The sequence below is a fragment of the Pseudorasbora parva genome, chromosome 13 (assembly GCF_024679245.1).
Source record: "Pseudorasbora parva isolate DD20220531a chromosome 13, ASM2467924v1, whole genome shotgun sequence".
In the NCBI taxonomy this organism is placed as follows: Eukaryota; Metazoa; Chordata; class Actinopteri; order Cypriniformes; family Gobionidae; genus Pseudorasbora; species Pseudorasbora parva.
In genome coordinates this window covers 24,783,694-24,808,158 of record NC_090184.1, presented here as the reverse complement: position 1 = coordinate 24,808,158, position 24,465 = coordinate 24,783,694, and the positions used below count along the sequence as shown (strand labels likewise).

General features: G+C 36.1%; 1 protein-coding gene across 4 annotated transcripts; it reads right to left on the bottom strand.

Annotated features, from left to right (window-relative positions):
* Positions 1 to 1,220: 1,220 nt before the first annotated feature.
* Positions 1,221 to 22,520, bottom strand: ercc6l2 (excision repair cross-complementation group 6-like 2). Of its 4 annotated transcripts, none has more exons than XM_067413596.1 (18): positions 22,317 to 22,520; positions 21,594 to 21,997; positions 21,396 to 21,506; positions 19,344 to 19,537; positions 16,654 to 16,815; positions 16,332 to 16,539; positions 15,966 to 16,223; positions 14,346 to 14,465; positions 13,313 to 13,384; positions 12,899 to 13,044; positions 12,695 to 12,790; positions 12,274 to 12,373; positions 11,957 to 12,109; positions 9,120 to 9,191; positions 7,497 to 8,205; positions 6,558 to 6,712; positions 5,021 to 5,193; positions 1,221 to 2,343 (listed from the first exon to the last, which is right to left on the bottom strand). In XM_067413596.1, the coding sequence occupies exons 2-18, from the start codon at positions 21,864 to 21,866 to the stop codon at positions 1,446 to 1,448; spliced, it is 3,900 nt and encodes a 1,299-aa protein (XP_067269697.1). In that variant the 5' UTR covers positions 21,867 to 21,997; positions 22,317 to 22,520; the 3' UTR covers positions 1,221 to 1,445. The 4 variants fall into 4 exon arrangements, with proteins under 4 accessions (XP_067269697.1, XP_067269698.1, XP_067269699.1 ...); XM_067413597.1 differs by having other exon boundaries at positions 21,594 to 21,993; XM_067413598.1 differs by having other exon boundaries at positions 21,594 to 21,904.
* Between the last annotated feature and the right edge of the window lie 1,945 nt (positions 22,521 to 24,465).

The following is a 24,465-nucleotide window of genomic DNA, read 5'->3' as shown; positions in this document are numbered from 1 at the left end:
TGCGGCCTCTAGCGGCAAAAACATTACATATTGTGTCTTTAAAATGAAAGTTTACCAGTACAAAATTACCGCCATGAAAATTACCAGTACTTTTCCCATTTTCCTAAAGATTGTTTTCTTATACAGTGTATATTTTTCATAAAACCTTAACATAAATGGTTTAAAATATAAACTCATCCATATAATGTATATATAGATGCTTAATAGTAATAACAACAATAAAATAAAAAGAAAGAAATGCTAGGAAACCAGGGCTATCATGGAACTTGAACCCATGATGGTAAACCAGAATGTCAGGACTACATTCAATGTGAAAACACCAACAAAGCTTACAAGTACAAACAACCAAGTTTCAATGTAGGAATTTAGACCAGTTTGGGAAAAAATTCTAGCAGTACATCCAACCTACAATAAGGTTCTGACAGGCCTATGCATTACAGATAAGAATTTACAGCTCTGAAAAAGGAATTTTGTGTATCCACCATTCGAACAATTGTGTCATACACCATCCTTGTTCTACCTCCTAGAAGTTTTGAGGCCGTCTCGAGTGTCCTGTTGTAGCCCCAACTTGTCTTCATTTGTATTGACGCCATCAACACTTTCTAATTTCAGCATTTAAGAGAGGACGAGGGTGAAAATCCTACCCGTTCCCTCCTGTTTACCTCAGTGCAACAGCTGAACGATGTCAGATAACAGCTGCAAGTCACACATGTAATTTCTCTCATTGTGCCACCACTAATGCACTAAAGACTGAAAATGCAGCTGTACTGAGGATATGTTACAGGTGCTCTGCGACACATGGCAGATGAGATGAAACAACTTAAGCTTCCATGAAAGAGAGACTGCGGCAAGAGAGATTCATGCCACTTCGTCAAAGCAATTACACCACTTCAAAACTATTTACACCACTTTTTGGTCTGAGGGCCAAGACCACCAACTATTTAAGTCATTTAGCTGCCTGAAACAAAATGAAAGGCCCAGTTGTGTATGTGGAGGGAAAAAAATAAGATTTTTTGTGATACATTTGTGATATATTTGTTCAAATTCTGATAAAAATACTGTAAAATATTCCAGGAAAAAAATACCAAATAATTTTTCAGTTTTACGGTTTTTCCAATTTCTGAAATCTGTAATGAAATCGCCAATGAACCACCTTTTGCCAATGATATTTTATTGTAGTATTCATTAGTTTTCAACAGTCAAATATCCATTTTAATTGTAAAATACATTCTTGTGCTTTCTTCAAAACATGAACTTTAATAAAATAAAAAACAAGATAAAACAATAATCACATTAACTGCAGGTCAATTATATTGTGTATTGAATTCTGAAAATCCTTATTTTCCCAAAACAAATAAAAACAAATGCACATAAATAAAAGCTTGTCCTTGCAATAAAACTTTGTAAATCGTCATAAAAAATAGAAAAAAACAGAAACCCTAAACCTAGCGTTTCCAGAGAAAATTCTCATTTTTTTTCCAAAGTTGCGAGCTTCCGGTTTTTTCACTACTCCTAGACTTTGCAGAGACGCTAACGCTGTTACAGATCTTCTCCACCTCAGTCAGATCTGTGAGTTTGTTAATGCTCTCCTCATTTCCCTCATTCAAAATGTCCCAGAAGTCCTTTCCTCTACTTTTTGATCTTTCTGTGCATGTGGATGTTTTCACATCCCTCGGTTGGTCTATGGTTTTCTTCTTTGACTTGAACAAGTCATTCAGGATGGATGTGTCACCTATAAGGTCTGTGATTTTGGAGGAGCTGCCGGTCTGGGTTGAGCTTGATGCAACAACATCATCTGTGGAGACAAAAGGTGACCGTGAAGTGTGTTCCTTGTCCTTGAAAGGTTGTGAGGAACTAGTAATGTTGGTTTTAGGTTCTTCTGCTGGTGCACTGCACCTTTGAGAAAGATGTACAGAACTTGATGACGGGTATCTGTCCGTGGAGGACATCTTAATTTTGTTGTTTAAGAGGTCTGTACTGCAATGAACGTGAGCCTCAGAGGTTTCTGGTTTACCTATTCTCTTTATCTTTGACAGTTTTCTTTGATCCTCAACTTCCGGGGTTGATACCTCACCTTGAGGTTTAAGAAGGGAGTTTGGGTGGGCTCTTTTTGAGGTAGTTCTTTGTCTGGATGTAGATGGTGGTGGCGAGGTGGGTGGCTTTGGCTTGATGTTGGGTTTAGAAAAGGTCTTTTCTGTGATGTTCTTGAGTTCAGGGCTCTTCTGGCTGTAGAAGCACTGCAATCGGCTTAGTCTCTGCTCTGAAACGTTCTTCAGAATGTCTTCTGCGAAGTCTCGCACAGAGTCGAATCCGAAGAACTGAGCCATTTCTTCCAAATGCTGTCTGTAGGACAAAATATTATCTTAATAACACAAATCAACTTATCCTAGGCCCTGTTTACACCTGAAATTAAGATGCGTTTTGGTCGATCTGATCACAAGTAGACAAAGGGAGACATCCGTTTACACCTGGGGTATTCCAGAAAGCAAGGTCAATTTAACGTCAAACATACCTTGAACTCTAGGTTGATTAACCCAAACTTTGCTTACTCGAGGTCTGCAGGTTCCAAAAACACATCCAATTCAACTAAATAATCTGTGCTCGCAAAGATTACAAGCTGTAAAAGTTTTTTTTTTTTTTGTATTACATTTTGCTTCCACACTGCTTTAAAGGTAAGATATATCATATGTTTTTATTATAGAAATACATAACAGCATAGAAAACGACCTGTTGCAAAAAAACGTCTGAATGCAGATCATCAAGCCTCGTCAATAGGGCAGGCCTGCGCTGAACACCCCTGAATCAAACTAAACCTGGAACAGAAGCTACTTTGGAGCAGGTTTTGTTGACTGAATATGTTGCTATGGCTACTTGCCCATAGAGTTACCTCCATTTTTGGAACAAAAAGTTGAGGTTATCAGTTTACATACCCTCAAACATATCCACATGTCACATAACCTGCTTTCTGGAATACCCCCCCTGGTGTTTTAATCCATCTCTATTGTTTGCTTTCAACCACTTCTGTCCTGATTTCTTCGAGTGGAGGGTCTATGGGCGGGTAACCGTATGGGGTTTTCAGCTCTTTCTAGCTACCGTAATGGACAAAATAAGCTCATGCAATTCACATATGAACATGACCAGAGATGACGGAAATACATACGGAGAGAAGCAGCTTCAAACCACATTTCAGCCAACAAAGTTTAAATCCTGTCTGGCTAGCGCGCTTCCCAAAATGTTTACGCATTAGGTCAGTAGGCAGAGAACAGGCAGTCTAAGCAAATGCATTTTGACCCCATGAACATCTACACTATGAAAAGCAATCCTGTCAAATGCTTTTTTGACTACCTCTGGAAGCGTTTGGAAATGGACAAGCTCAAAAGGTTTTAGAACCTGTTTATACTTGAGACAAGTGGAGGGACCTGGTCCGATGTTCAACAGCGCAGCGACCCGACGACCACACCAGGTCATGGGACTGATGATGATGGCTTGTGGTCTGATCGACCAAAACACATCTTATATACCAGGTGTAGGGCATTAGTGACACAAAGCTTTAAAAGTCATTGTGTAGATAGTTAAGTGTGCTGATCTGGCTAAATCATCTGTAGTAACTCAGACTAGTATACAGGTCAAAGATAAATAAGAAAAACTCTTTAAAAAAATCTCATTTAAAACACGTGTGCCAAGTTCTTTAAGATGCACTCTTTGTATTCATGTTGGTTTCATATGGTTTGAAAAAAGTTTTTGAGGAGTTGCACCATGTAATAGTTGCACCATGAGGTCAAATGATCTTTTATATTTTAAGAGACCTTGACACACAGTCATGAGGGTCTTCATATGGGGTCCACAAATATAATTTCCTGTTTTGTTTTGGAATTTTTTGTTGGTTAGACCACACGACTTGGGACTTGAAATACTAATAAGCTGTTTAGTTAAAAACTGAGTGTATTATAGAGTTCTAAGAGATCGTTTTATACTCCATGCATTGCAAAAGACAGGCAGGGAGCAATTTTATGACAGTCTGTATATTATATCATAAGACCACAGCCCATAAGTTACAGCATAATAAGAACCAGAAGATTTGCTTAATGCTAAAACACGTGACATGAAAAACACTCTTAAAGGGATAGTTCACCCAAAAGCGAAAAAATTGTGTCAACAGATACTCACCCACATGTTGTTGCAAACATGCATGACTTTCATTTATCTGTGCAACATAAAAGAAGCTATTTTAAGTTTCCCAGTGTTTTATTGTCCATAAAATGGAAATCAATGTTAACCAAAACTGTCTGGTTACCAACATTCTTCCAAATATCTTTTTTTTGTGTTCTACAGAAGAAAGTCATAAGGGTTTGGAATGACATGCATGGGAGTACATAAATTATGACAGTACTTTCATTATTTTGGGGTGAGCTATGCCTTTAAGATGAATTAAATGACGAACCCCCAATTCCACATTTTAAAAGCCCCATTTTAAAACCTAGAAAATTCAGTGTAAGGGTCTTTAAGGAAAACCACTTAGTAATTTGAAACTGAAAGAGCTCAGAAGCTGCTTGTGGCGTAACTTCTAATAGTTGCCACCCTTTGTGGTTTCAAAGCAAAACCTATCTATGAAGCAAGGCCCTTAAGTATGTGTCTGAGTGGAATTGAATATATATACTTGTGCATGTGTGTTTTCACTATTACATGAGCAAACAGTACATTTGTGAGAAAAACTGAATAAAGAGGGGGTTTTGCTTATGACTTTATCCAGACTTGGGAAATGGGTGGGTGAGAGTGCTCTGGGGTGGTCTTCCCTCACTCCTGCAGCCCCGGGGGCCAGGCGGGGGCAGCACACCATAGCTGTGGGGAGAACTGGCACATGGCCCTGCGCTACCAGGAATTTCCTCTCACTGACTTGCTGTTCTAATGTTTGAGATTTTAGCCCAATTGACACAATTATTTGCTTTGTGTTGAGATTTCGGCTAGTCGGATCTTGTGCGGGGAGAAAAACGAAGGGATCTAGAGTAGAGAACAGTGTTACCTGCACATGATACTTGGTGTTTCGCCCACTATGACCGTGACATTGTTCTGGCGGTGAGAGGTTTTGATGGTGTGGGTGACTGGATGCTCCATGTGGGGTTTGCCATATGCTACCGGTGTCTGACCTCCATCGTCGGGATCTGAGAGTACTGGATCAGATGACTGGATGGAAGTCTATTACACAATAAATACACAGTGCGTTAGAATTAGACTCTAATATTATTTAACAAATCTTTCCCCAAAAATCCTTTCCCCCCAAATAATCCTGGATTGATCACCCAAATTTCAAACTACGTATTAATTATTATAAAAATTCTGAAAAGCAAATGCAGGACAAAATGTAACCGATAGGGATAAGTGTTATGCTGTGTGCAACAATTTAATAATGGTACGTAGTAGATCTGTATCTGCAGTGGATTTATATCACAGATTGTACCATTTTAAACAGCCGAGGACAAACTGGCTGAACTGGGTTTATTTTACAACATCTTAAAGAAAAAAAGGCCAAACCGATGTTCTGTCTCATGCAGTGGTTCCTGCAATGCAGAGCTGAATCTCCTGCGCCACAGCAAAAGAAATTACATTTTACAGAAATTGTGATTTTCCACACTGAAAAAAAAAGGTTTCTGGTCTTAATCCGTGTGACAAACCTTTCACCAAATGAATGCATCAAATTTGATGATCTAGGGCTGTACGATATTGGAAAAAACTGACATATTGTGTTTTTTTTGTTTTTCTGCAATATATATTGCGATATGAAAACTAGACGTCGTTAGAAAGCCCATCTCACTCCAGTGGTTCTACAATCATTTTATGAAGCGACGAGTATTTTTTGTACGCAAAAAAAAAAAAAAAAAACGAAATAATGACTAATATAGTGACAGGCCAATTTCAAAACAAAGTTATGAACCGTTATGAATCAGCGTATTGATTCATGATTCGGATCGCGTGTCAAACTGCTAAAATCACATGACATTGGCGATCCCAATCCTGAATCGACACACTGATTCATAATGGTCCGAAACTTTGTTTTGAAATCGGCCTGTCACTATAGAAGTCGTTATTTAGTTGATTTTTTTGCGTACAAAAACTATTTTCGTCACTTCATAAATGATTGTAGAATCACTGTAGTGAGATGGTTGTAACAACGTCTTTAGTGCCTTTTATGGGTCTTGAGAGAGGAAAAGACATTGGTGTCAATGAAGGCCTTTCTGAGCCTTCAGATTTCAACAAAATTATCTTCATTTGGAGGTCTTACGGGTGTCGAACCACATTAGGGTAAGTACTTATTGAAAGAATTTTAATTTTTGGGTGAACTACAAAACAAGACTGTTACGCCCAATAGTGTGCAAAACTATAAAACAGTTATTTAAATGAAAACGTTTTTTTTGTTGTTGTTGGTAATAAATTATTTTTGAATTTAAAAAGTAACATTGATTTATAGAAAAATACATCTCGAAAACATTTAAATGTTACCAAGATACTATTGTTAATTATTGAGTTTGTGTGAGGTGCACAAATATTAAACTTAGAGAAACCTCTGATGAATCCAGGAAGCAGTTTGCAGGAAGCTGCGAGTGCTTGTTGAGTTCAAACACATCTCGTACGGCAGCGCGGCTTAGGCGGTCTTCTGCTCTGCTGGAGCCTACTACCTTCTGATTGGAGTGGGTGTAGCTCACGTGCTGAAGTCCACCTGTCAGAGAAGTCAAAACACTCAAGTATACCGGAACAAAGAGCAATGGAACAAACTCAAGATGACTTCAATCTTCTCAAAATGTCGAAATTTGTATTGACCGTTCTCTCTACTCATTTCATAGTATATACAGAGTCAATAAAACGTTTTGACGTTTAGAAAATATTGGTTTCTGAAACACCCAATGGTCCAACTTCCTTCTCACCATTTGGTGTTTAAGAAACCAATCGTATCAAACTTTTTATTGAATGTATATGAAATGATTAAAATGACTGGACTGAATGGGTAAAACAAACAACAGCCTGACAGCACTGTAATGTTAATGACTGTTATGCAGTTGCATGCACTTTTTATTTATTTATTTATTTATATTTATGTGTGGTCCTAGTAAACCCTATGTTGTGAGGACAAAATGTCCCCACAAAGATGGCAATATCCAAAATCGTTATCATTTTGGGGACATTGTTTGGTCCCCATGAGGAAAACAGCTTATAAATCATACAAAATTATATTTTTTGAAAGTATAACAATTAAGAATGCTTCTTATGATGGGTATGTTATAGGGGCTATAATATACAGTTTGTACAGTATACAAATTATAGTCCCCATAAAACATGGAAACTAACGTGTGTGTGATATTTTTCTTAAATGTGTATTTTTTTTGGTTAAATCTATTTTTGTGTTATTTAATGATATATTCTTTTTGTGATAATTGGTCAAAAATCAATAAATATATTAAATATGCAAGATTGTTTTAAATCCAGAAAAATAATCCAAGTTATACCTAATAATGAGTCCAGTGTTCCGGAGTTTCCTTCATCTCTGGATTCGGTTTTGTGAGCTCCTAATGTTTTTCGGCTATTTATTCCCATTTGAATAGTGTTGTCCTTCCCAGAAGACCGTCTTTGAGTTGATTTATTCTCCTGAGGAGGACCCTTCATACATCTCATGCCTTCTTCAGGCACTTCATCTTCTGACAAAGAAAAATTTTCAATATCATCTTCAGATCTTTTATTTTCAAACTTCACTCTCTTGTGAAAATGATTCTTGCCACCAGTTGTGCTGTCATTGTTGTGTTTGTGTGAAAGGAGCTCAATGTCTGCTGACTCTTCTGATATTCGCTGTGGTTTATCTTCAGTGACACCCTCCATCCCTTCCTTGGATTCACTGGACTTAGATGCTTGTACCTTAATCGCGGTGGGTTTTGCACAGTTATCCTCATCTTGACTCTGGCTACTTGAGTCCTCTTCACTGTCTGTATCCTGCAATCCTCTCTGAGCCATTTGTCCCTGGAGCACACTATACAGGCCTATATTTCCAATACAGGTAGTACCAGCTCCCGTATGCTCTCCTGTGTGTGTTTCTGGGGGCCTGGAGCAGCAGGGATCTTCATCCTCACTTGCACTGCTGAAGTCCAGCACCCCAGCGCGTTTAAGCCCAGCGCCTGCTGATCCACCTGTCTGCTCAGTAGCAGCATCTGCTGACCGGAGATCCTGAGGTAAGTCAAGATGGTTCATTAGTTTTATGCAGAAAATGTTTTGTTTTTTTAACTATCAACATTGATTTGATTATTTGTATAAAACCATTAACATTAAGGATGATTTAGTGAGTTCTTCAAACAGGTGTTGTAGTTTTATTTTTGCTTTTTTGAATCTGGAAATTTAGCTCTATTTTATGTTGTGTGTTTTTCTCCATATGGTGAATAAAACTGAAAATTTGCTGACAATTTGCTGGCATTCTGATTATTTATATAAAAAAATTGCAATATTCTCTCTCTCCAAATATTCACAATATGCCAATATATAAGAATAGCTTTTTGCTATTGCTATTAAACAATAGAAATGCTGAATCTCCAAACATTGTCATATATTTAACCTAGTGCTCTAAACTGAGTATGATAAAAAATAAATGACAAAATAAAATAATGGCTGTCAAAAAAAATTCAAGAAAAAGAAAAGAACACAAAACTTTCTACTGTTTTGTCAACTGCAATGCAAATAAAAACTTTGTAGGAAACACTGTTCTCAACCAAGGATGCGTCAAATTTCTATAACCCATAAAATACAACTTTAACACATTTTAATGATATGCGACATCCAGTTTTTAGCAAAACATTGATTTTAACAAGCCGAGACGTTGTGGTCAGTACCCATCCTCTTCAGAAAATCAATGTGTGAGGTTCTTTGCAGAAGAACAATTAGATAAGCCCTCTGCTGAGTAAATAAATGTGGTATAGATAGTATGTTTCTGTGTGGTCTTCACCACTGGGCTTCAGAGGGGGTTGATTATGACCATGTGTTCGCCCGTCATTCCGTGGGAACAGATAGATGATGGGAAAGAAGAGGGGAGGGATGTGTGGGAAAGAGAAACGTTTCAGTCACGGGTCTGTGACAGTGTGGGTACTCACTGGCTCCTGCATCCTCTCGTCCAGAGCTTGAGTTCTGGCCGTCATGATCCCCACCTCCACTCGGCCCTCCCTCTGTGAGCCAAACACACGATTCCCATCATGTCAATGAGAAGGAATTCATTTCATATAAACAATTCATTAAAGGCATGTCATTAGGGATATGTATGATCAGCTGGACCCTTACAGACAGTAAAATATGTAGATTGTTTCCACATGCTCATCAGAACCTCTAATTTCACAATGTGCCCTAAAAATCTACATTCATTTCACAAGACTAGAGCTGGAAAACTGAACAATATAACCTACATTACACTATATTGCCAAAAGTATTAGGACACCCCTCTAAATAATTGAATTCAGGTGTTCCAATCACTTCCATGGCCTAGGCACCTAGGCATACAGACGCTTCTACAAACATTTGTAAAAAAGAATGGGTCACTGTGGAGCTCAGTGAATTCAAGCGTGGTACCGTGAAAGGTTGCCACCTGTGCAATAAGTCCATTCATGTAATTTCCACACTTCTAAATATTCCACAGTCAACTATTAGTGGTATTATAACAATTATAACAGCAACTCAGCCACAAAGTGGTAGGCCAAGTAAAATCACAGAGCGGGGTCAGCACATGCTGAGGTGCACAGTGCACAAAAAGTCAACAGCTACAGAGCTCCAAACTTCATGTGGCTTCCAGATTAGCTCAAGGACAGTGCGTAGAAAACATCATGGAACTTTACATCCCCAAGGGCAATGCAAAGCATATGATGCCGTGGTGTAAAGCACTCGGCCACTGGACTCTAGAGCAGTGGAGGCGTGTTCTCAGAAGTGACGAATCATGCTTTTCTGTCTGGCAATTCCCATAAACACACTCCTAAACCTTACAGAAAGCCTTCCCAGAAGAATTGAAGCTGTTATAGCTGCAAAAGGTGGGCCAACTTGATATTAAACCCTACGGATTAAGAATGGAATGCCATTGAAGTTCATGTGCATGTAAAGGCAGATGTCCCAAAACTTTTGGCAATATAGTGTAAATCAAATATAGATATACAGACGTGCTCAAATCTTTTAGTACCCTTACAACTCACTGAAATAATGCTTTGTTCCTCCTATTATATAAGATGAAATCATTATATAAATATAAGCTATTTTATCACGTATATTTGCATGCCTCTGGTATGTCATAGAATAAAGCAAAGAAGCTGTGAAAAGAGATGAATTATTGCTTATTCTACAAAAATAATGTAAAATGGTCTCCAATCTTGTAATCGGTCATTCAGTTAATTTAAATTGGAAAAAAATGTTGTCACTGTGCTGTTTGGTATCATTGTGTACACGACACTGAAGATGGACCTGAGAAAGCAAAGGAGAGAATTGTCTGAGGAGCTCAGAATAAAAATAATAGACAAGCATGGTAAAGTCAAAGGCTACAAGACCATCTCCGAGCAGCTTGATGTTTCTGTGACAACAGTTGCAAATATGATTAAGACGTTTAAGGTCCATGGAACTGTAGCCAACCTCCCTGTGCGCAGCATCAAGAGGAAAACTGACCCCAGATTGAACAGAAGGATAGTGTGAATTGTAGAAAAAGAACCCAGGATAACTGCCAAAGAGATACAAGCTGAACTCCAAGGTGAAGGTACGTCAGTGTCTGTTCGCACCATCCGTACCTTTTTGAGCAAAAATAGGCTCCATGGAAGAAGACCCAGGAGGACTCCACTTTTCAAAGAAAAACATAAAAAGGCAGAATGGAATTTGCTAAAATACATATTGACAAGCCACACTCCTTCTGGGAGAATGTCCTTTGGACCGATGAGTCAAAACTGGAGCTTTTTGGCAAGTCACATCAGCTCTATGTTCACAGACGGAAAAAATCAAGCTTTCAAAGAAAAGAAAACCCAACCTACATTGAAACATGGAGGAAGTTTGGTTATGTTTTGGTGCTGCTTTGCTGCATCTAGCACTGGGTGCCTTGAATCTCTGCAGGGCACAATGAAATCTCAAGACTATTAAGGCATTCTGGAGCAAAACGTACTGCCCAGTGTCAGAAAGCTCTGGAGTGCAATGCACTCATTCCTGCGTAATTGCATATATTATGTTATCATTTACATAATATGAATGTATATGAAGCGTGATAAAAAGGTGACCTTGAAATTGGTGTTAAAGGTGGCGTGAGCCAGGGAAATGTTTGGCTGCACCTACATTTTGTGCTGTTGCACCTAAATAAAAGCGTTAGGAGCACCAGTGCAACCAAGGCAAAAAGTTAGTCTGGAAGTCCTGCAGCTAAAATCACCCAAGAATGGATAAGAACAAAACATTGGACTATTCTGAAGTGGTCTTCTATGAGTCCTGATCTGAATCCTATCGAACATCTATGGAAAGAGCTGAAACCTGCAGTCTGGAGAAGGCACCTATCAAACCTGAGACAGCTGGAGCAGTTTGCTCAGGAAGAGTGGGCCAAACTACCTGTTAACAGGTGCAGAAGTCTCACTGAGAGCTACAGAAAACATTTGATTGCAGTGATTGCCTCTAAAGGTTGTGCAACAAAATATTAGGTTAGGGGTCCGATAATTTTTGTCCATGCCATTTTCATGTTTTATTATTTACAATATTATGTTAAATAAAAAAGCAAAAGCAAAGTATGATTTCTATTAACAATGGAATAACCAATGTTGGATGCCAATTACTTTTGTCAGTTTTAAGTTATTTCAGAGATAATTGTGCATTCTTCGTTTTTTGTGGAGGTACCAACAAATTTGAGCATGTCTGTATATAGGACTAAGATGCTGGGTTTGAGAGTTGTTAGTTAGAGAATGTGCCAACTGCAATGTATTTGCCTTTTTACCTCTAGGATGCGATGGGTAAGACAGGTGCCATCAGTCTGAAGGCGGAAAAGGTTTCGGGTACCAAACAACTCCCCTGCCTTGCCATCAGTACCCTGAACGGCCTCAAAGTAGCGTCTAGCATTCTCCCGACCAATCACTGACGACTGTAGTTGCTGTCAAGCAAAAAAAGAGAAAAAAGAAACAGGTCTCTATACATTTTACATTATTTTAGCGTATTCTTATGCCTTTAGGTGCAAGTAAAACTGCACACAACAGCAAATAACTGTTAGATTGTACAGGCATGATATCTTTTCATACACCTTTTTTACGAACATACCTGTTTGTAAATCTGGCGCAGGTATATGATCTCTTCTACTGTTCCTAAAGAGATGAGTCTAAAAACCGTCACATCCCTGCACTGGCCAATACGATACGCCCTGTATATTAAAACAGAAAGATTCATGGGTCTAAATGGGACTTGTAATGTTTTTATGGAAACAGTAATACATTTAAAAAATCAGGCATCTCTAATAAATAGAAAGTTCAAAAGAACAGCATTTATTTTAAATATAAATCTTGAGTGACATTATATATTTCTTTACTGTCAAATTTTGATCAATTTAATGCATTGTAGAATAAAACTGTTTTAATCAAAACCTAAACATTAATATCAAAGAATTTTTATAATGTTTGTCACCATTCAATACTCTATATTGAATACCTAATTATATGATGATTATTGCTTTTTATTTGCTCACCTGTCAATAGCCTGGAGATCATTAGCAGGATTCCATGTTGGATCAAACAACACAACAACATTCGCTCCAATAAAGTTAAGACCAAGCCCACCTGCCCTACAAAAGAAATCATTGTAAATCAGACTTTCATGTTTTTATACATTTTGGGAGATCTTGTAAATAATAGGCATAACGAAACATAATAGCTTTTCGGGCCACACTCACAAAGTAGACACCAGACACAGGTTGACTTCTCGAGAGCTGTTGAACTCTCTCACTATCTTAACTCTGTCCTTAGACTTGGTGTTTCCATCCAGTCTGTGGTACTCTAGACCCTCGGCCATACAATAGCTTTCCAGAATATCTAACAGCTGTGAAAATATAAAGAAAGTTTTGTTTAACCTGATTCATATTTAATAAAATTAGGTCTGTCAAACTGTGAAGTAAATATAATTGATCATTTCCTAACAAGGCCACATTTTAAGATCTAGGCAGATTAGTTGGTAAGCAAACAATCAGTTCTAGTAAAATGGGCAGGAATAAAGATCTGAGCGACTTTGACGGGGGCCAAAGTAAAATTGTGATATAAAAAAGGAAATCTATATAAAATTGTATAGCAAACTTTTATAACCACCTCACCTTGGTAGAAAGAGAGAAGAGAAGAATTTTGTCTTTCTTCGCGATAAAGTGATTAAGTAGCTTTTGCAGAACCTGAAACAGGAAGACAAACAGGACATGCTTTTCAAAATGATGATGGGAGCAAAGACAATCTTGCTTATCATAACATCTAAAAACACACAAAGTTTTTCATTTAAATTGTAATGAGAAATAAGACGTCAGTCAGTGGCTACTGGGTAGAGATTAACAGAGCAGGCTGTGTCTGTTCTTTCTGTTGCTGGTGTTTCAGAAACCAGCGGCCATTCTTGTGAGGATGCCAGTAACTCAGCATCTGCCAATAACAGCACCCTCAAGATGCTCCGGCTAAAGGGAGGGGGAAACCTTTGAAAGGAAGGCCTGAAGAAATGTTAAATACTGTCCTTGTTATTTCTCAAGGAAGTGTATCCACAGCCTCTGAGGGAAGACAGCTCAGGGCCAGTGCTAGCCACAAGAGGGTTTATTAATCTCCATATTGCCAGGGAAAAATCCGGAATGAACTGGAAATGAAGGTATCTAGGCGAAGCTCATTTTCTGTGCTCTTTGTTTGATGATGTGGGCATTACTGATTCTAATAACTCTAATATGCAACTAAACATACTTTTACATCTATCTCGTACATAATTTTTTTGGGTCTTGCAAAATGAAAACAATGTATTTAATTTAGTTAGATTCACAAGATAATGTGTTGATAATTTTTTTCCATAATATGCAGGCCAGCAAAAATGTGTTTATCAAGTAATAAGAGTTGCATTATGATTACATAATTTTCGCCATTTTGTAGAGAAAAATTCTAACAAACAAAAACAAATCATATTTGATGAAAATGTAATATATTCTTGCAAATATAAAACTGCATTGTTAAAAATAAGGATAAATCACTTTGTGGTGGAGCCAATGAAAATGTTGGCTGGGCAAGTAAAACTCTAGCAGCCCTAACAGTACTCCAATCTAACATACGGTTATTGTGTGAAATAACACCAAATCTGGTTCTTGATCATTATAAAAAATACCTCACCTTCATTTTTCCACTGTACATGGGGTCAGACATTGCTTCAAAGGCTGCTTGTTTGCACCTCTCTGTGAAATCTGGAAATTTCCTAAAAACTTGCTCACAAATGGCTGTCACATATTTTTCCTGTGGTTGGGAAAATTACAAGAAACACTACAAGGATGATGATAAACACAATCTGTCCATTTGAGACATACTAAAATTACTCCATGATACATTCAATCAAACCTTAAATCTGTTTGAACAGACCCGTTATAGGGTACAATGTGGCTATAGGCACACCCTAAGATAAATTTACTTTTCACTACAGTTGTTTTAAATTAAAATTTACTGCAATATATTATATATATACACACATATATATATATATATATATATATATATATATATATATATATATATATATATATATATATATATATATATATATATATATATATATATATATATATATATATAAAAAATTGTATAAATGTATGAAGTGACAAGGAAGGCCTTTTACCCCATACACGGAGTAAAATGCTCACCAGCATGGAGGAAAAGGCACACAGTAGTAATACAAATACTTACAAATAATATGTTTTTAATATTTAATGATAAATAAAAAAAATATTTTTGTTTAATAAATATACTGGGATTAATGTATGTTAATATAAAAATATATTTTAAAAATACTTTTAAAAAAATTAAACCTTCTGAAAGCTTTGAAGCTTTTAATATAGATTTACAGTAGTATAACAATAAATGATTTTACTACATGATATGATTAATATCATATTATCATATCATTATTTATCATAAATATGATGGTTTTGTAATAAATTTGGTGATTATCTCTAAGGTAGATACCCAATTTGATATATGATATTTACCATCTGAATCCAACCATGTCATGATGTCAACAAATGGAAAAGTCGGCCCGCTAATTATTATCATGTTAATATTGTGCCTTTTGCCCCAAAGGCAGAGGCTTTTTAACCCAAAGACTATACTTTTACACATTCTTCCGTTATTGAATACTGTTGCTTTATTTAACTTCAACTAAACTGAAAATCATTAAGGCCTTTTTCCCAAAATATAGTCAATCATTTAGGGATTCTACTTTGCTACATAAATCTACAACATTTTAAAACACATTAAATATTAATAAGCACAGAATCAACTTTGCGCTGCTGCCCGCGATTGCATCAAGGATCAGCCAAATTTCCAAAGCCCAATTTCCATGTGCATCTTGAAAAGGGATGTTTAGGAAAGTTGTGCCATGCAAGTGGTTTAGAGGAAAATAAAATTAAAGGCCCACGGCGCCTTTAGCCCTGTTGTACCCTATTGATATACACTGATAATAAGAAATGTTTCTTGAGGAGAAAATAAGCATATTAGAATGATTTTCATGTGACACGGATGACTGGAGTAATTATGTTGAAAATTCAGCTTTGCCATCACAGGAATAAATTACAATTTTAAAAAATAGATATATTAAAATAGATATTTTTAATTGTAATAATACTTTACAGTTATTACTTTACTTTATTTAAAAAACATCACAAGTCTTATAGCCCCCAATCTTTTAAACGGTAGTGTATTTGACAACAATCCTTCACTATTCCTATTACTTCCATTACTAACCTGTTTTTTACTGGTTCCTTCTCTGGACTGCAGTAATGCAACATGATTTGCAACCTTTCTCAGTATAGCCAGATAACTGAAGTACAGGTGTCTGACCGGCACACCGTCTGCATTCAGTTTGTAGCAGCACTTCTTCCGTGGACGACCACTGCCACAGTGACACTTCCCTGAGCTCTGCAACAGCAGGGACACGTCGTCTGTGTCCAGCACCGCTCGATACACTGTCCGCTGGAAGTCTGTGAGTGAGCAATAGACAACCTGGAGAGGGACAAGACCAGAAGGAGTTCAGATCAGAGTATGCACTATGAGATATATATATATATATATATATATATAATTAGGTTTCTTTGACTTGAACTAACTCACTCGATCGTCTTTCTTAGGTAGCTGGTCACTGATAAGGTCCTTTGTTCTCCTGAGGAACCAGCGTGAGAGTTTTTTTGCAAGTTCCTGAACAGCTTTACGGCCTTCTGCTAGAGCTCTTTTCGTCACAGTGTGCTTCTGCCCCTGCTCAATGGGGTCAGAAAACCTGTTTTTAAAACCGGCCAGAGAACCCAGGCATCCAGGAATGGCCCTGTTTGTTTTTTAAACAAATTAATGGAGAAATGATCATTATCATAAGATAGTATAATGGCACAAAAGTATCACAGCCAGGGTTAAAATCAGTGGTGCTTTCTGATTGTCTCACCAGTCCATAACACACCACAGCTCCTCGAGGTTGTTCTGAAGGATTGTTCCTGTCAGTCCCACCCTCACTTTACATTTCATGTCCTTCATGGCCTGAGTGATCTGAGACCTGTGGTTCTTTATTTTGTGAGCTTCATCAACGATAACGGCAACCCAATCAATGCTGTACAAAATCAAACATTAATAGTGTAATATGAAAAAGATGACTCACCATTAATTGGATTTAATCACAAAGAAAAGCTGAAAAAGAAATATGTTGAAAACCACACTGACCCATGAACTTTGTTCTATGAATGTTTAAATATGATAAGAATTAATTTTGGATAGTAAAAATGTTGTAATATACTCAATATAACGGAATACCATGCAAAAGTTTGGGGAGAGGAAGAATTTTTTTAAATAAATTCATAATTTATTTTGCAAAGATGCATAAAAGTGATCCAAAGTGACCGTAAAATGTTGCCAATATTTCTATTTAAAAAATAAATGCTGTTCTTTTGAACTTTCTGTTCATTAAAGAATTTCAGATTGATCATGTTTCCACACAATTATTAAAGGTGCCCTAGAATGAGTTGAAACAATTAAATTGTTCTCTGATATCTACATATAGGGTATGTGACTTATTTAATGGTTAAAATTGTCCAGATGTGGTCTTACAGATACATTTACAACCCCAGAAATTGTCCCTAGGTTGTAATGGTCTGTTTTTGCCTTATTTGGAAGGGTCATGAATATTAATGTGTAGTTCAGCTCTGATTGGCTGTTTCACTGCGCGGCTCATTTCAGTGACAGAAACACATCTACCATATACTGTCAATCATGGAGAGATTGTGCATCCACCTTATGTTTGATCCTGTTTCTGACGAAGATAAAGATTTTGAGGAACAACCTATTGTTTTGAGATTGGAAATGGACGCTTCTGAGTGGTAAGTTTAGTCTTTATTTTCAATAAGACCTGCACAACGTAACGCCAGTCCTATAACTTCAGCCTGCATGTGAACTTGCATATAACATTAACTTCACACGTTAACTCATATCGTCAGCAGTCACAGCTTTGTTTTTAGCATTTTAAAAACATTTTAATTACTGTAATGCGTGATTTGATTTTGCAATGATAGCTCCTTCTCTTTGAATCACAAACTCTAAAGAGCGAACTGGGTAAGGTTAGCACACAAATATGTTGTTTGTACAGTACAGTAGCCTAACCGCTTTTTTTTTTTAAAACAAATTGACGATGCCTTGTCAAATTACTACCGTTTCAACTTAAGTGGTGGAGATGAGCTTAAGTTAGCTGGATCGAGTGAGCGATCTGTAAGCGATCCTGAGTTGTGTGTTGTTGATGAAAATAGCCTATAGGCTAAATTATTATTTTATCCGACAAAAGGGATTGCCATATGTATCTACGGTTGTATTTGTTAGATTCGTATGACAACTCCGGCAGGAAATAATATTAACTTTGACATTTGTCATTCTGATGTACACTACTTGGAGTTTCCTATTGTTACTGTACTAGCATCTTGCATTGGATCTAGACAACACAGGGGATATTATCATTAATGTTGTCTCACTAAGAAACTTCCAGTTTAATCAGAAATGGTTTAGACAGTCAATAAGTTAATAAAATCAGTACTTACTGCTCGCAGGGATATAGTTTGAATTGCCGCTTCTCCAGTATCAGACGCTGAGTGAAGCCTGCTATTGTCCAGGTTAGAAAAACTGTCCGTTGTGAAATGGGCCGAGCAAACGAAAAACTTTTAATTAAATTGTTGCGGTATCCGGTTATAGATAAACATGTCTGTTGACAGTTTTGTTCAGTGGGAAGGATATGAAAAGTCTGCACGTCCCCTGCACAGCCTGGAACATAACATCTATTTCCATGATCTGCCATTTTCGCTATCCTCGCGTGACGCATACGCTGCTGTATAAAAATGTTGGTGGCGTACATATTAAAGATCCCCAGTGATTGCGTCACCGATGCCGTTATGTCGAGAATCGCCTATTTTTCTGTGGTATTTTTCAAAAACAAGATTTACATATGAAGGAGGAAATAATGGTGTTTGAGACTCACAGTATGTGACGTCCATGTACTGAACTCTTGTTAAGCGGCACCTTTAAGTGTCTTCAACATTGATACATTGATAATAATATTGATAACTACATTAGTTAACATGAACTAATAATAAACTACACTAATAAAGCATATATTTAGTAATATTAATTTCAACATTTACCAATGAATTATTCAAATCTTCTTAGCATTAGTTAATGCACTGTGAACTAACATTAGCAAAGATAAAAAAAAATACAGAAACAAAAGTATTGCTCATGGTTAGTTTATGTTAATACATTAACTAATGAAACCTTATTGTAAAGTGTTACCAAAATGTTTCTAGAGCTCCAAATAATCATATTAGAATGATTTCTGAAGGATCATGTGACACTGAAGACTGGAGAAATGATTCATTTTATATTTTAAAACATTCAAATATAAAAGTATTTTTTAATTATAATAATATTTACAGTATTACTGTAGCATAAGAACACATTCTTACCGACCCCGAACTTTTGAAAAGTATGTAACGACATATGTAACGATATAACGACATAATAAATAACACAGTAACCCACACATTCCAAAATAAAACATGTTGCATAAAACATAAAAACATGAGATCATTATAAACAATCTACCTGTTAAACTGGTCCAAACAGAGTCTGAGGGTCTCATAAGTGGTAAGAGCAATCTCACATCTTCCTCTCTGCACACGTGCCAGTTCTTCATCCTTCCTCACGCCGTGCACGACCACAACTCTAAAATGACCCCAAGTGTCTAACTCATCTTTCCAATTGTAGAGGACAGAGAGCGGAGCCACAATGAGGAAAACCTGAATAGAGACAGACAAACAAAAACATACTACTAAAGGGCTTTTAAAGCCAAAATAGGTCATTTTTTTCACTGCTAGAGGTCACTTATAGGCATAGCTTGATGACGCATGGATTTCGCAGAACTTTTATTATGCTGCTTCTGCCTGTTCTGGGCCTGCGTATGTGGGTTAACAGAGCGCTGTTTTATCATATTAGACGGATTTAAGTGGTAAGCATGGTAAAACAGCCAGGGGACAGCTGAGGACAGCCAGGAACCTCGGAGTTGTGATTGATGACCAGTTAAACTTCACTGCAATAGTCCGGTCCTGCAGAGTTGCATTATACAACATTAGGAAGATTAACCCCGCGATCAAAGATATATATATATATATATATATATATATATATATATATATATATATATATATATATATATATATATAATCCTTATTAGTGCCTGCGCAGATCGGTCGAATGAGGAATTTACATAATATATATCTATGATCGCGCCAGCTTGACCTCACTAGACGAAAGTTACAACCGATCGGAAACCTTGATGAGACATGATTTTTGTGGATCTTTGTGCACGTTGCCTAAGCACGTTTTTTTTTTTTTTTATGTTTTGCTCTCATAGAGCCTTACCCATTCACATGATTATATGACTGGCACATAGCAACGGTTGAAGTTAAAAATCGTCATTTGTGTTCTACTAAAGAAACAGACACACCTACATTTTGGATGCACTGGGGGTAAGCAGATAAACATCTAATTTTCATTTTTGGGTGAACTAACCCTTTAACTTCCAAACACAAATTAAGATATTTTTTATGAAACCTGAGAGATTTCTGCCCCTCCATTTAAAGTCCATTCTTCTCAAACTTAAAAGATCCAAAAAACGTCATAAAGGCATCGTAAAAATAACGAATAGAGTGTCTAATCCAAATTCAAGTCTTCTGAAGAAGTGTCTCTACACAGTGGCGCATCCTCTAGTAAACACTGACATTCAAATGATTGTGTGACACGCGAAAACAACATGAGAGTGAGTAAATGCAAAATTAACATTTTTGAATGAACCATTTACAGTTTGAGAGCAGTCATTTTGACACACTTTCTTGTGATTATGAGTGTGACTGATTGCATTGATCATCTGAAGTGTGAATGGTTATGATAGATGAATTGCTGTCGGAATGACACTCCTCAAAGTCAAAGTGCAAACATAATTTTAATCGCTAGATCACATTTTGTTTAAGTAGTATGATTATTCAAAGCATTTTAGATAGTTTATTATTATATGTATAGTGCATAATAGCAGGAGAGGTGGGACATAGCAAGCATGGGGAGAGAATGCTGAAAGCATTGAAAGCGTGAGTAATGCATGAGGTTTCAGTGACATTGCTACAATAAACGTCTAATGCTGAATATAGTGTATAATGATGCAATGGGGGAATATTTTGGGTCCATATAATAAAATTTAAATGATAATAAAAAAGTTTTAAAAAAATATATTTTTGGAATTATTATTTAAAATAGTGATACGTATCGAATCGTGACATGAGTTTATCATACTATCTTTGTCTTTGGTGTTTACATGGTTTCAAGGGTAATCATGGGTAACGCGGGTAAGATATCATTGATAGGCAACGCATGGATAGTCCGTGTCACTAGTTAAAACTGGTTATTCCTCTGGATTTAAACAATCTTGGAAACATTATTTGGGATAATGTATGTACACAAGTCAACAAAATATATAATATTGTTCTAGTGGTTTTTAGATGTTTGAATTAAAAAATCGTACATATTGTGCCTTTAATACAGTATTACACAAGAAATCATGCAATAAGAAAATATTAGATCTCATATGCATAACAAAGCTGATACCTTCTTAACTTGTTCTGATGGCTTCTGTGAAAGCAAAAACAGTGGCCTGTTGTTCTCAACATCTGTCCATGTACCAGTTTTCTGCAAAACTGCAGCTAGGAAGCCGATGACCTAATATAATAAAGGAAAGAGGAAAAATGATCAATGCTTACTTGGTTAATTGTATACATTATAATATTTAGATTTGCGTGCATTTACCTGAACAGTCTTTCCGAGACCCATGTCATCACCCAAGATGCATCCTCTGGACTTGGCATAGTTATGATAGATGAATTGTATGCCCTCTCGCTGATAGTCTCGTAAATATCGATTGATGGTGTATGGAACTTTTACATCACTTCCTGACAGCAGAAATGGCTCAGACGGACCTGGAGGCATTTGGGTACTGTGGAAGAAAGGCCTCTCATCCTCAAAATGAAGACTAGATGTTCTGGCATTCCAGCCCTTTGTAGATGAGCCTTCCTCCTCCATCTCCGTCAAGACACAGTCCACATCAAATCGGGTGCTAACTGGATAATGGTTTGTTTATTTGCGAAACTAGTTTTGTGTTTTTCCCATACAATGACAGTGAATGGGGACTGAGACTGCCATCCCAACACTTTCTTTTGTGAAGAAAGATAAAAGAGAAGAAGGCTGTACAACTTAAATATATGAGACAAGAATTATTTCACAATATTTTTTTATTTTAATTTTTGAGTGCACTATCCCTTTATCTATACTCAGCTCTATCGCTCACTTGTGAAGTCTGACACGAATCCGAATCAAATCACTAAAACAATTTTCTTGAACAGGCGGTTATTACGGCAATAAAATATTTTTTGACTAAATGTTTATGTTTTAATTAACGTTAAGAATATTTTCCGCGATCACTTTACGTGCTATTCTAAGTTCATTCCTTACACAGTGGAAGTCAGTTCTTACCATCATGGATTGATTATAGTCTCACCATCATGAATTCTAGTCTTATTTTAGTCTCGATGTAGTTTCTAGGATGATGTAGTTCTGGTGCCTGTAATGGCTAGACTGTGAGATAAACCGGTAGTTATTTCTCTGCATGTCCAATGTATTTTGATTTCGTTTATATCAACGTACGTAGCAGCATGCTGAATGCTGCGTCACTCACAGGCGAGAGATTCGCGTTTATTTACCTATCTGTGTGTTGAGAGCAGCACTTTCTGTAAAAGCGCTAAGAAATAAAATAAAATAAGAATCCTGTTTAAGGGTGTAGTAACAAGAATATGCATGTGCTACACACTAGACCGGAGAGGAAAATCTATTTTTATATCGGATATAAAACCTAAGAATATAAGATAAAATAAATAAATAAATAAATAAGGTTCTTGGGTAATATATATATATATATATATATATATATATATATATATATATATATATATATATATATATATATATATATATATATATATATAAAATTAAAACTATTCAAATAATTGAAATAAATTAAATGTATAAATATGTTAGATGAAATAAAATAGAAATATTAGATGGACAACTTTAAATCTTCAGAAACTTATATATACATTTGTATTTAGCAAATAAATAAATTATATATATATATTAATAATAAAATGTATTTATTTTATTTGCTAAATAAAAATGTATATATTTTTAAACTTTTTTAAGTTTATGAAGATTTAAAGTTGTTACATAATTTATTTATAATTTATATATATATATATATATATATATATATATATATATATATATATATATATATATATATATATATATATATATATATATATATATATATATATATATATATATATATACATACATAATTTCTTCTTCATTGAAGCAGAAGAATGAAAATGAAACAAATAATTGTTCCCAAAGTGTTTTGGAATAGAATATCATCAAAAAGTTGATCTATTTAATTAATTTTTAAATAATTTTTTTATAACTTTTATTTTATATCCATTCATTACACACAGTGTGATATATTTCACATGTTTATTTATTTTAATTTTGATGATTATAACTGACAAATAAGGAAAATCCCAAATTCAGTATCTTAGAAAATTAGCTTAAGACCAATACAAAGAAATAATTTTTTAGAAATCTTGGTCAACTGAAAAGTATGAACATGTAAAGTATGAGAATTTACAGCACTCAAAACTTAGTTGGGGCTCCTTTTGCCTGAATTACTGCAGCAATGGCATGGCATGGAGTCGATCAATCTGTGGCACTGCCCAGGTGTAACTTATGAGGTTGCTCTGATAGTGGCCTTCAGCTCTTCTGCATTGTTGGATCTGGCATATTGCATCTTCCTCTTCACAATACCCCAAAGATTTTCTATGGGGTTATGGTCAGGCGAGTTTGCTGGCCAATTAAGAACAGGGATATCATGGTCCTTTAAGGGTTACTTCAGCGATTAGCATATGGCTTTGTATAGAAATCCTGGGGTATATTCAAAGGATTGTGCTTCCCCCCTTCATATCCGCCTATTTCCACATGTTTTCAACCTGCACACGGGGGATGGGAGATCACACTCACAGCTCAGCTGGCAGTTGCAGGCATTCATGTAAACGGAGCTATGCTGAGCAATGTAAGTGTTTTAACTTCTCAAATTAATTTCTATGAAAGTTAAAGGGTTAGTTCACCCGAAAATGAAATTGATGTCATTAATTGACTCACCTTAATGTCGTTCCACAACCGTAAGACCTCCGTTCAGAAAGGTAATAAAAACATTATCAAAGTAGTCCATATGTAACATCAAATAGTTAGTAAGAATCTCTTGAAGCATCGAAAATACATTTTGATAAAAAAATAGCAAAAACTACAACTTTATTCAGCATTGTCTTCTCTTCCGCGTTTGTTTCAAAACCTCAAATAAAGATTCAAACATGAATTAGCGGATTGATTCATGATTCGGATCGCCAATGTCACGTGATTTCAGCAGTTTGGCAGCTTGACACGCAATCCAAATGAATCAATATGCTGATTCATGACCATTTAAATCTTTATTTGAGATTTGAAAACAAACATGGAAGAAAAGACAATGCTGAATAAAGTCGTAGTTTTTGTTATTTTGGGACCAAAATGTATT

Coding starts and splice junctions, on each gene's coding strand:
- ercc6l2 (XM_067413596.1), bottom strand. CDS start 21,866: ATGGAGGAGGAAGGCTCATCTACAAAGGGCTGGAATGCCAGAACATCT. Junction 12,110..12,273: donor TGCGCCAGATTTACAAACAG/GTATGTTCGTAA, acceptor TTTGCTTGACAG/CAACTACAGTCGTCAGTGAT. Junction 5,194..6,557: donor GCTTCCTGGATTCATCAGAG/GTTTCTCTAAGT, acceptor ATTGTGTAATAG/ACTTCCATCCAGTCATCTGA.